The 11,723-nt window shown below is 46.4% G+C and overlaps 2 protein-coding genes across 2 annotated transcripts; both read right to left on the reverse strand.

The window, feature by feature from the left end:
- Positions 1-199: 199 nt before the first annotated feature.
- Positions 200-2,593, reverse strand: LOC120711317 (60S acidic ribosomal protein P0). The gene is made up of 4 exons (XM_039996800.1): positions 2,122-2,593; positions 1,228-1,326; positions 753-1,145; positions 200-572 (listed from the first exon to the last, which is right to left on the reverse strand). The coding sequence occupies exons 1-4, from the start codon at positions 2,446-2,448 to the stop codon at positions 432-434; spliced, it is 960 nt and encodes a 319-aa protein (XP_039852734.1). The 5' UTR covers positions 2,449-2,593; the 3' UTR covers positions 200-431.
- Positions 2,594-2,996: 403 nt separating this feature from the next.
- On the reverse strand, positions 2,997-10,184 carry LOC120711313 (BTB/POZ domain-containing protein At1g30440-like). Its single transcript, XM_039996787.1, has 5 exons — positions 9,526-10,184; positions 9,032-9,418; positions 5,883-5,952; positions 4,546-5,772; positions 2,997-3,778 (listed from the first exon to the last, which is right to left on the reverse strand). The coding sequence occupies exons 2-5, from the start codon at positions 9,088-9,090 to the stop codon at positions 3,173-3,175; spliced, it is 1,962 nt and encodes a 653-aa protein (XP_039852721.1). The 5' UTR covers positions 9,091-9,418; positions 9,526-10,184; the 3' UTR covers positions 2,997-3,172.
- Between the last annotated feature and the right edge of the window lie 1,539 nt (positions 10,185-11,723).

Consider the following 11,723-nt stretch of genomic DNA (forward strand, 5'->3'; position numbering starts at 1 on the left):
GAGAGACGCCATGCTGTCATGTTGCTGATAACCAGGGCCAGGCGATTTTGATTTTTGGAATATAAAACATGGAGCTTCCTGACAGACACCTTGAGCTCACAGACAAAAAGATTTGTCACACTTGGACCAAGAAACATTATATAAGGCACACAGGCATGCTGCTTTGACTGGCAAGCTTGCCAATTTAAAAAATGTGATGCAGATGATAACTTTGGAGCATTTGATCTCTCTTGACACGAGCAGTAAGACCCAAAGGCTTAACATAACCAGATCACCATTACCATCGTCGATTACACACTAGGTAGGGACACAACTTAGTTCTTTGTCTACTAAAAACAAGGTACGCTAAATAATAGGGTGACAGTACTGTGGTGTCTCATCATAAGCGAAAGCCAAAAACTTGCAGCAGCACGGGCTATGCTAGAGCAGCTCTAGTCGTCGAACAGGCTGAAGCCCATCTCCTCGTCCGACTCCTCTGCGGGCTCAGGTGCCTTCTCTTCTTCCTTGGGAGCAGCAGCGGCACCAGAGTCTGCAGCGGCGACAGGGGCAGCGATGGCGAACTTGCTTGGGTCCTGCAAACCAAAAACATCACACATTAGTACCAGTTAAAACATCACTTGCAATTAATCACTATAGTACTCTCTTTGGCGTGCAAGAGAGGTTATGCGCAAGGAAATAAAATCATTACAGAACAATCTCCCAGTTGTTTGAATCCACTTGCTCAAACGATCTCTGAGCGTACGCAAGCTTACCTTGAGGTACTCCTTGATCTTGTCAGCATGCGGGTACGAGTAGTCCGTCTCCACAGCAACGGCAAGCACGTTCTTGTACCCATTGATGAACATGTGGGGCGCAGCGGCAAGGGTAGGGTACGAGAGCGCTAGGGACAGAGAGGCAACCATGGAGACACCAGCGGCGAACTTCTCAATCAGGTCCTCCTCAGTCAGGTCGAGCACCTCAGGGCTGAAGACCGACCCATCCTCGTAGACATCGGTGATCTGAAGACCGTACGAGAAGGGGCGGATACCAAGCTTAGCGAGCAAGGCAGACTCGGATGAGCCCACCTTGTCACCCTTCTTGATGAGCTCCACAGGGGTGATGATTTCAACGGTACCCTTGTTAATCTTGGTTGGGATGTTGAGCACCTGAAACATTCAATAGGTTTGAAGTTCTGCTGTTGGTACTTCAAACATACTGTTAAAGAGATGTGTTTCCTCCAATGCTCACCTGGAAGAAAGAGGTCTGGGAGGGATCCAGGCCAGTGTTGCCAGGGGGGACAACGACATCAACAGGAGCGACCAGTCCAACACGAGCAGGAGCGCCAACCTGTATCAAGCCAAAATAAAACACGATTAAAATGAATTGATATACTGTATTCTATAAGTAATTACTGATGTTCTGATTAAGCTTTGGCCATATAGCGATTCTGTCTCTATCTAAGACAAGAAAACACTTAACAGGTAACCTAGAATGTCACTTGACATGCCTCTGCTGAATATTTTATTTTAATGCTAAAACTGTTATTTTCAATGTAATAACAGACAGCCCAACACGGGCAGGTACCACAAAGCCTAAGCATCAGTGATAAAGCAATGCAACAGATTGCAGAACATTATTTTTTTATTATTGCTAACCTGTTTCAAAGAAGATAACTACCCAAATTCACAAAAAGAATAGCAAGCACCTTATAACAAGAAAATATTCTCAATCTGTAACACCTCCCCCCCCCCCCCCCAAAAAAAAAAAAAACAATTCACATGTACAGGCTTATCACATACAAAGCAACAGCCCTACCTCCATCATCAAAAACTACTACAGATCTACAACACATAATGGTGCACCTTAATTTACCAGGCACGGGTACCACAGATGGAACTATGAACTGCAGCATATAAAAGAAAAATAGGTTGATACAATACAGCTCAATGTGAATTTGGACCTGCCATGTGACACTAATCCACAAGCATTGTACGAGAGACAAATAGCGCATGGAACAATAGAAAATCGCGCAGTTTCCGAATCGTCCAACCCATATATTCAGAACAACAAAACTGAATTGACCAGTACCAAATCACACTACATCGGCGGGTAACAAGCAGATGCGACGAAGCAGAAACCCACCTTGTACTTGGCGACCTCCTCGCGGACCTCCTTGAGGTCGCCCTTGGTGAAGATGAGCCCGACGTTGCCGACGAGGAGGTCCATGAGCGGGTCGAAGGTGTGGTTCCCGGTCTTGTCGGCGTAGGCCTTGATGCAGCGCCGGATGAGCGTGTTCTTCCCCATGAGCACCACCGAGTCGCCCCGGAGGCCGCGGCGGATGTCCTGGAGCTGCTTGGAGCCGACGTTGTCGGCGAGGGCGATGAGCACCTTGGTGTACTCGTCCAGCAGGCTGCACAGCTTGCGGTCGTACGCCTGCTTCTTCTCCGCCTTGGTCCGCTTGATCGCCATCGCTCCTGCGGGGGGGATGCCTAGCCCTAGCTAGCGGAAGGTCAGTGGAGGTGGGAGGAGTAGGAGGAGGACCAGGCCTTCGGGGAAGAGGAAGGGCAAGGCGGACGGCGGCGGCGGCGGCGTCGCTTTAGCCTAGCGGATGAGAGGCGGCTCGCCGTGGGTTTCTATAGGGGAGGGAGGGAGGGAGGAGGCTGGGTGGGCCGCGCTAGGGGGCCCGTGGGCCACGGCCCGTTTTATATTGGGCTGGGCTTCTTCGTCTGTTCTTCGCGAAGCAACCGGGTTGGGCCTCAAGTTGGACGCTGTTTGAATAATCCGGGAACAAAAATAGTGAAATACTGTATACCCTGTTTATGTTAAGAAAAAAAAATAATTCAAAGGGTAGTGTTTCAGACACTTTTCCTGACTAATAGTTTTGTTTGGAAATTAGAATAGAAATTTCACAGGAATCTCGAAGGATACTGCTGGTAAATTATTTTGAAGTTCATGGACAAATCTCTTTCAATGAGGCAACCGAGTAGTACTGGAGCACTTGTGCGTGATGGATGAGAAACTGAAAACGGCTGGCAGGCAAATCCAATGGCTGTAAAGATAGAACAAAGGATGCTGATTGTGCTATGCATTTTTCACTTAGCAAATGTCAAAAAAAAAACTTTAGCATAAGATGATATTTCCATCAGGCGCCAAGTTCATCTGGGGTATGTACTAGGAAATGTATGCAGAAAAGCTAACAGGTTGGCAGCTTCATCTTGTGCTTCCTGAGCTTCAGCTGCGGCGCGCCCTCACCGCCGGCACCACCCTTCACCACGGCCACCTTGTCCTCACTCTCCGCCGCCGCCGCTGTCTTTGACGTCTCCGGAGCGGCATCCTTGTCCTTGGTGCTGCAAACCTGCGGCTTGGCGGCGAGCGCGAACCGGAACCTGCTCTTGCCGGCGCTCCGGCTGCGGCCGAGCCGCTCGATGTCCTGCCGCATGGCGGTGCACTCCTTCTCCAGCTCGGCCACCCGCTGCTTCATGCTGTCCATGCCTTCACGCAGGGTCTGGTTTTCCCTGGCGGCCAGGGGCCAGCCGGCGCCACCGCGGTGGTGCTCGCCAGAGACGGGTTGGCCGCCTAGCTGCCGCGAGACACCACCATCAAGGGGCTCGGAGATCATGAGGCATTCCGCGATGGAGCTCCGCAGCTGGAGCTGCTCGAAGAAGAGCACCTGCACGATGACACGGAGCGGGAGGCGCTCATTCTGAGCCGCGTGGGTGCATGCTTCCAGGGACAGCTTCTGGCAGTCCATCACCCGGCAGAGGTCTTCTTTGTCCGACTCAGACAGATATGGATGCGCCTAGCAACAAAAACAAAGTAAACTATGAGCAATTTCAACATAATCATGGTCAGTTTATTGCAAGAAGATGGCACATTAATAGTACTAATTACATTTAGCTTGAGATCTTCATTGATTCCTATGGGATATAAAAATAGTTAGCAGCCAACATACATGCATCAGTAATACAAACCAAAGCATTTTTTTGTCAAACAGGCTCAAATCAATTATATGTCAGAATATGTCTGTTGCTAGCATTAGCTGCTATATGTAGCTGATCAGTGATACAATAGTATGCAATAAGCAACATCACAGTGCAGTAAAAACAATTGATTCATTAACCAATACAATTTGGAGAAAGTTCCCAGTCTACCACTGATGGCAGACTAATCCCTCAGGGGACAGAGCTTTAGGACTACAGTAAACCTCTGGAGTGTCAGACTACGTTACAACCCTCATGTGAAAGAGCAGGTGGCCTGTGGGACCATACTCCTGCTTTGCACCTGTGGTCGGACATGAGTCATATGACTCCGTCAGATGTATAGCATCATTCATACAGTTAGTTTGACAGACTTTTGGAACAGCGGGCAGTCAGAACAATATCCACCATATTATAGCAGTGATACCATATTGAAGGATAAGATCAACTGTGAAATGCATGTGCAGTACAACAATAATCGAAAACAATACATGTATACAATTTGTCATCTCACGGCATATGAAAAATTTGACATTTGAGGGTATGACTGTGTTCACGGAGAGAAAGAGCGGCAATGAAATATTGTTACCTTAAGATATATGTCAATAGCACGATAAAGTCCGTCATCTATTGGACGGGCATACTCCGGTATAGCAGCTGCCAAAGACCGGAATTTTGTCAGCTTCAAGTTCTCATCTGGTGCAACTTCAGCCAGATAACCATCAATCAACTTAGCAACCATTGTTATCGGCATTAAAGATGGTGAAGCTAAGATTTGCCCATCTTCACCAAGGCCAGGGGAGGCCCCACCAGTTTCTTGGTCCATTGCCAAGAAATGATCTACAATCCTCTGCACACAATCCACATCATATAGTGTTTCTACAGACTCGGAGATGTTCGGTATCAAAAGATCTTCCAGACTGGCCTTATCAAGCTGCATACCTATCCTTCTCTCCAAATTGGACAAGCAGGAGGGGCTGGCTTTCAGAAAAATCGCTGTGCGCAGAAGGCCAAACAGTAGCTTGCAAGATGTAACACCCCTTTGGAAAGGTAGTAGTCTATCGATCTCCTCAAGAAGATACTTCTGGTCATCTTCAGAGGGGATGGATGTTAAACTTGTTATAGAAAGACAGTTACTGACATCACTGATGCTTTTACGCCGATTCAAACCAGGCAAACGCCTTTTTGCGTAGTGGTTAAGGGATCCAACGATAATCTCCTGACTGATGCCCCGATACTCCATGGCTGAGATGAGTTTTTTGTATAAGGGAAGGCTTAAGCATGAGATGTCATCATACCACCAATCTGGGCTGCTATTTCTGAGCCTTGCTCCAGTGCTAATACCATTCCACAAGAGGCTCCCTCCAGGACTCTGCATGGGGCCTCCATACTGGGCTACTGGCCAACCGAATAAATCAGGATCACTGCATGATCTAGTTGCAATGGAGTCTACACACCTCTTTACAATTTGCAATCTTTCGGCAATATCAAGGACGTCATCACAAGTTTGAAGCGCCTTGATCGAGTCTTTCCAGCTCCTGAGCACTGTTTGGGTAAGGAAGTTCTCTGTCTGGGTGATCAAATTTCCCTCAGATATCTCTTCTGTCATTTCAAGATAATCAGAAGCACAACGAAGGTGTACGACATTGGATGCAGTCATTTCAAACTTTACACCATAGCAAAACTTAGCAGCTAGTTCAAAAGCCTTTGCTCCACCATGGATATCAGATAGATCAACAACCCAACTATCTTCCCCCTTATCAATTTTCTCTCTGATACGCCTCTCCAACAAGCCACTTTTTGATAATAGAGGAAACTGAAATAGCCACCCAAATTCAAAGGAATTAATACGCCAGTTCCATGAATGCTAAAAAAATGGTGTGAAACAAAGAAACAGCTGCGTGACTCATTCTGGTGAAATTTTACCTTGTGAAGATGGAAAGACTGCTCCCCAACTACCACAGTTATATCACTAGGAAGACCAGATGTGCAATACCTGCACAATGGACATACCTGTCATCAGTAATTTTCTCCTTGGATAACTCAATTTCTAGTAAGACATGTATCTGGACAACTCTAACAGACAGGCATGCATGAAAATAAGTAGAGCACTCATTTCGTAAAACCATAAAAGATAATTTTCTTGCAGCAATCCTAAAAAGGATCCACAATAGGCATCATGTCGAGGTATCCCTGGTCCCTGGACATGGAAACATTGATAGAGTTGTAAATTTTGAACCTTGAGTTAGCTGATATGTAGCACAGTTGCTACTTGGAAACATTAAATACTGTTTAAGTTGCCCTACTATCTAGTGCAAACCAAGGCACCTGGATCAAGGCCACAGGATTCTCATTTGATGGCTCCCTTTAGAGGTGAGTTCATTTAGCACTTAGACCAGTCCCAACCCTTCTACTAGGATGGTTTCCATAGCATTAATAAGTATGCCATATAAGCAATTTGGTGACATGGCAAGTGAGTTAATGAGGAAAAAGATAGACATGGTTTCTCATGCAAGACACTATGTCTACACAAGAACCAAGAAAGGGAGAAGAGTGATTGGATGAGGCAAGGAGAGAGAAAGGAGAGGATTGGATGTGATCTATTTTCTCCTTTTATCATAGAAACTATGCATTGGGGAGGTTGTGTCTAGGAGTAGTTTCTTACTCTTTTTTTTTCCTTTAGACGTCATCTATAGACACTATGGATTGGGAATGGCCTTAACCCCCCACGATTAGCTTTGCTAATCACAGTTTTCTGGAAAACCCCCTCCCCCTAGTCCCCATAATCCCTAATCGCCTACCCAAGCCCCCTCGTCCAAGCACCATGAAGCCCGCCGTCATGGACTCCGCCGACGCCGCCATGGACACCGCTGGCGCCGCCATGGAGCCAACGCCGGCGCCGCCATGGACGCTGCCATGGACTCCGCCATGAAGCACGCCGTGAAGCCCCCTCGTCCAGGCGCCATGAAGCCCACCATCATGGACTCCGCCAGCGACGCCATGGACTGAGCAGATAGCAGCACAACTGGGGCCCGTGCGCACGGAGCTGTTCTTGGCCAGGAAGGACGAGGTGTTCCTGCGGACGGTGGAGGAGCACTCCATGGGGCGCATCGCCGAGACAGCAGCACAATCGTGCCTGGCGGAGTCCATGGCGCCTGGACGAGGTGGCTTGGGCAGGCGATTAGGGATAAGGGGATTAGGGGGGAAGGGATTTTCTAGAAAACTATGATTAGTAAAGCTAATGGTGGGGGGTTAAGTGCTAAATGAACCCACCTCTAAAGGGAGCCATCAGATGAGAATTTTGTGGCCTTGATCCATAGTTTGCAAGTTTGCACAGGTACCTTGGTTTGCACTAGATATGCTCTCGTTTAAGTTTAGACATCATCGAGCAGCATGAAGCTATCAAAGTAAGCTATTTCAGAGATAATATACTTAGTAATTTACCAAGAGAGTACTTAAAAGATAAAAAAAGAGGGTGTTGGATTAATTGATAAAATTGAAATGAGTTGGGAGTCGTCGAGGCAGTGGACACCTTAGTTGATATACATACAGTTGCTATTAGGAAACATTAAATACTGTTTTAAGTGTAGAGATTATTGAACAGCATTAAGCTATGAAAGTCAGCTACTCTCTTTCAGAGAGAATAAACCGAAGACTTTACCAAGAGAAAATAAAAAAAAAGATGAAAAACAGGATGCTTGATTAATTGATAAGGCAATGGTCACACCAGCTCTTTTTTTTCCTCCTCCAAATAGTCAGTTCTGAACAATAGATTTGTCCAACCAAAAATCATTCTTAAAGGTTTATGCTAGCTACTGCGATAAGTTATCTCAAGTAGCTTTTTTTTTAACCAGACCAGAAAAAAAGGATTGGACTCCATCATTATTTTGGGAGCATGGACCATCTGGAAGCACCGCAACCGCTGCGTCTTCGATGGAACTACACCCAATATCTCTTGTGTTATTTTGGGTATCAAGGAAGAACTGCATCAATGGTCTTTTGCCGGGGCTTGAGGAGTGTCACAGCTCCTCGCCCTTGGATCTCATGTGACATAAGTTCTAGTTTTTAGCTCTGTTTGGTCAGGCCCCATCTTGTTAGTTTATTTTGTAATAGCAATCAGGGTCCTTTGTTTGGGTTTGGTACAGGCCCTAAACTGTATCACCTGGGGTTTCTTACCCCCTCCTTCTTCTTAGTTCTTAATATAAATATATAATGATGCGCAGCTCTCCTGCGTTTTCCGAGAAAAAAGTTGTCTCAAGTAGCAGGTTTGCAGTAGTATATTCACACACTGCAGGGCCAGTATGGCAGTATCTACCGCGGAGTAATCAATATAATGTGGTAACATGGGCACATGGCAGAGTGTGAAGGACTAAATTTGGTTCATTTAGTGCTCACCATGTGCAAACAAACTTACAAATATGAACATAATCCGTGCCACAAAAGTCAAGGGAAACAATTGTTGCACACGAAAGGGGAAAATGCAGCTGTGAATACTAAATCTAGGACAAGATTTTCTGCACAGTACAAGTCCTATTTACCCACCAATGCCTTTACCTCAATAACTTCAAAAGAGCAGTACAACAAAAATGTAGGCCTACAAAAATAGATTGAATTTTGCTGTGCATAGAGCGCATCAAATGGAAATCTTAGCATATTCATATTAACAGGCTATGTTTACTTCGTAATGCCGTCCAGAAATTTCAAATGTGTATAAGCTAAAAACAAACAACAAAGTTGTAGTCTTAAAGCTGGCTCCCATCTCTTGACTAAAGCCATCTCTCCGGAATTAATTAGCATATTATAATGAGAGCCCCAGATGAAGCCAACAGGAAGCGGTTTGGCAGCGGATGTTCGGCAGCTTCTAGAATCATGCATGGCGCCTTTCGTTCGGCCCATAGACAAATACTAGTAGTCTATTGTGGTAGTAGGTATAATAATTGTATCAACGAATTAGTCAATTACAAGCATCGCACAAAATAGAATGTAGGCCAAGTCTAAAAGAAATGCATGATTGCACAGATTAGGCATGGCAGGGCAACATGGTGATGGTGGGGAAAGTGTGGAGCAGCACATACCATTCCTGCCCTTGCTTCCTGAACACATCTGCTCTGGATCCCAGCTTCTGGCAGGCCATCCCGGAGCGGTAGCTGCTGCTACAATGCCCAGTACAAAGGACGCCACACTACATCAATGAGCCGGCCGCCGGGTTCCTTGAGATCAAAGGCAGCAAGGTTGCAGCTTTTTTTTGCCTATTTTTTTATCCTCCACGTGCTTGAGCCGAACTCTACAGAAGAACACTGACGAAGGGCGCGGGTAGCTTTCCCCCACGAGAAGACGCTCAATCCAGCGGTGCGGCCGCTGGCCGCGGTGAAGTGAAGACCACGAGGTGGAGCGTCACAAGGCAACCCTGAAGATCCGCAAGATTACGCGGAAGAGCCACACGAAGTTGCACATCTACAGTTCTGATTCAGAAGAAGAAGAAATAGCAGAAAACTTGAGAAACTCGAGCGTCAAAAAAAAAGTGACCTTCTGTGAGGGAAAGAGAGAGAGGGGAAAAATCGTGGCATACCTGAGCCGAAGCAGAATCCCTGTTCAGACCATCGACGTCCCAAGAGCCCTCTCTCGCCTCCTCTTGCGGCGGCGGCTCCAATTGACCCGGCAAGATCCAAACTTTGCGCGGGAACCGGAAAGGAAAGAAGGCAAGAGGCCGGCGCGGCGCGGCGCCCCGTAAACCCCAGCCAGCAGCACCCAGAGAGGAGGAAGAGGAGGGAGAAACCAGAAACCCCTGGGAGCCCAAGAACCCGGGACGCTGCAGGAGAGGAGGAGGAGGAGGATTAGGGGCCCGGATTAGGGAAGGGGAGGGCGAGGCCTTCCTTTCCTCTGTTGTTTACGGAGGAAGGGACGACGGGTACAGGGGAGGGAAGGGAATGTTGTGGCCGCAGGAGCATCCAAGAACATTCTGTTCTGGCGTGGTGCGGCGCGGTGGTGGACTGGCCCGGGTGGGGGAGCTTCGCGGTTTTCTATGGGAAAGAAACGCAACGGACAGGGGGCGGATTGGAATGGAAGGAGCAAGAGCTGGAGGCTGGAGCTCAACTCTCGAGTGGGGGGGGGATCGATCCACTGTTCCCTGCCTGGCCCCGGCGAGGAGCCGACGAGGGATGGAAGGTGAGGAGGGAGGAGAGAGAGGACTAGAGGAGGTGTTCGTGTGGGCCCGGGACCAGCGGGCCCAATCCACTTTGGTCGCTGTGCTCCCTCCCTCTTTAATTACGGATTCTCTCCATCCATTCATGTGACAGGCGGCAGCCATGGAGAAGACGACGGAGAAAGGAAGGTGGGGCCGTTTAGTTCCAAACAAAAAAATTTGGAGTCACGTCAACGGTTTGAACAGATGTCGAGAGGGTTTTTCGGACACTAATTAAAAAATTAATTTCAGAACTCACTTGAAAACCACGAAACGAATCTTTTGAGACCTTTGACCGCATCATTAGCACATGTGGGTTACTGTAGCACTTATGGATAATCATACACTAATTGGGCTCAAAAGATTCATCTCGTCATGTACATCCAAACTGTGTAATTAGTTTTGTTATTTAATTAAATTTAGTCCTTCATACATGTATCTAAAAGAAAAGTCACAAATTTCGAGATGAAAATTTTTGAAAACTAAACGCGCCCTGTGCCTGCCTGTCACCCAACCCAATCCAACACCCCCTCCCGGTCAGGTTGTGATCAGTTGCTGCTGGCTGCTGTTATGGGGTGTGTTTAGATGTGTAAAAAGAGTGTAAAAAGTGGATGCGAAAAGTCACATCAGTCACTGTAGCGCACTGTAGCACGTTTCGTTTGTTTGTGGCAAATATTGTCCTATCATGACCTAACTAGGCTCAAAAGATTCGTCTCGCAACGTACATCAAAACTATGTAATTAGTTTTTTTATTTAACTACATTTAGTACTCCATGCATGAGTCATTCGCTATATTTAATGTTTTGATGTGATGGAGATGTGATGGAAAATTTGGAGTTTGGGGGTGAGTTTTTTGAACTAAACACAGCCATGGACTTTCTTTTGGCTGTGGACTTGTGGTCTCCTTGATCGTGGACCAGTCCAGCGATTAGGCGTAGAATGTTCCTCGGCTTTATCGGCCAGTTCCACAAAAACAATCGGGAAATCTTTAGGAGAAAAACGCATTTCCAGATTTAAAATCCGAACTCGACAATCAAACTATCAAAGCAGCGAGCAATTGAGCATGCCTAACGTTGAAATTGTATTGCTGGAAATTAGAACCCTTGGCCACCGCCCACTGGACTGACCCTTTATTTAGATGCAAATTTCAAAATTTCAAAACTATCCCATCGAACGAAAATCTTATATGCATATGAAGTATTAAATCTAGACAAAATAAAAAATTAATTGCATAGTTTGCTTGTAATTTTTCAAGACGAGTGTAATGAGTCTAATTAGGTCATAATTAGATACTAATTTACTACAGTAATTGCTACAATACCATATGCTGATGATGGACAGATTAGTTTTAATAAATTCATCTCGCAGTTTACAGACGGGTTTTGTAATTAGTCTATGTTTAATATTTAAATTATGAAAAGATTTTATTTTAAAAAATTTACAAACGGCACCTAAACAAGGCCTGAATCTACGAGTTCAATTTTGCAGCGTTTTCGACGAATTCGAATTCTGCGGGGAATCCGAATGGATCGAGGAGCGGCATCGGAAGTGCCGCGCGTACAATCATCGCAGCAGATGGAGAGCGA

The sequence above is a fragment of the Panicum virgatum genome, chromosome 6K, assembly GCF_016808335.1.
Source record: "Panicum virgatum strain AP13 chromosome 6K, P.virgatum_v5, whole genome shotgun sequence".
Taxonomy (NCBI): Eukaryota; Viridiplantae; Streptophyta; class Magnoliopsida; order Poales; family Poaceae; genus Panicum; species Panicum virgatum.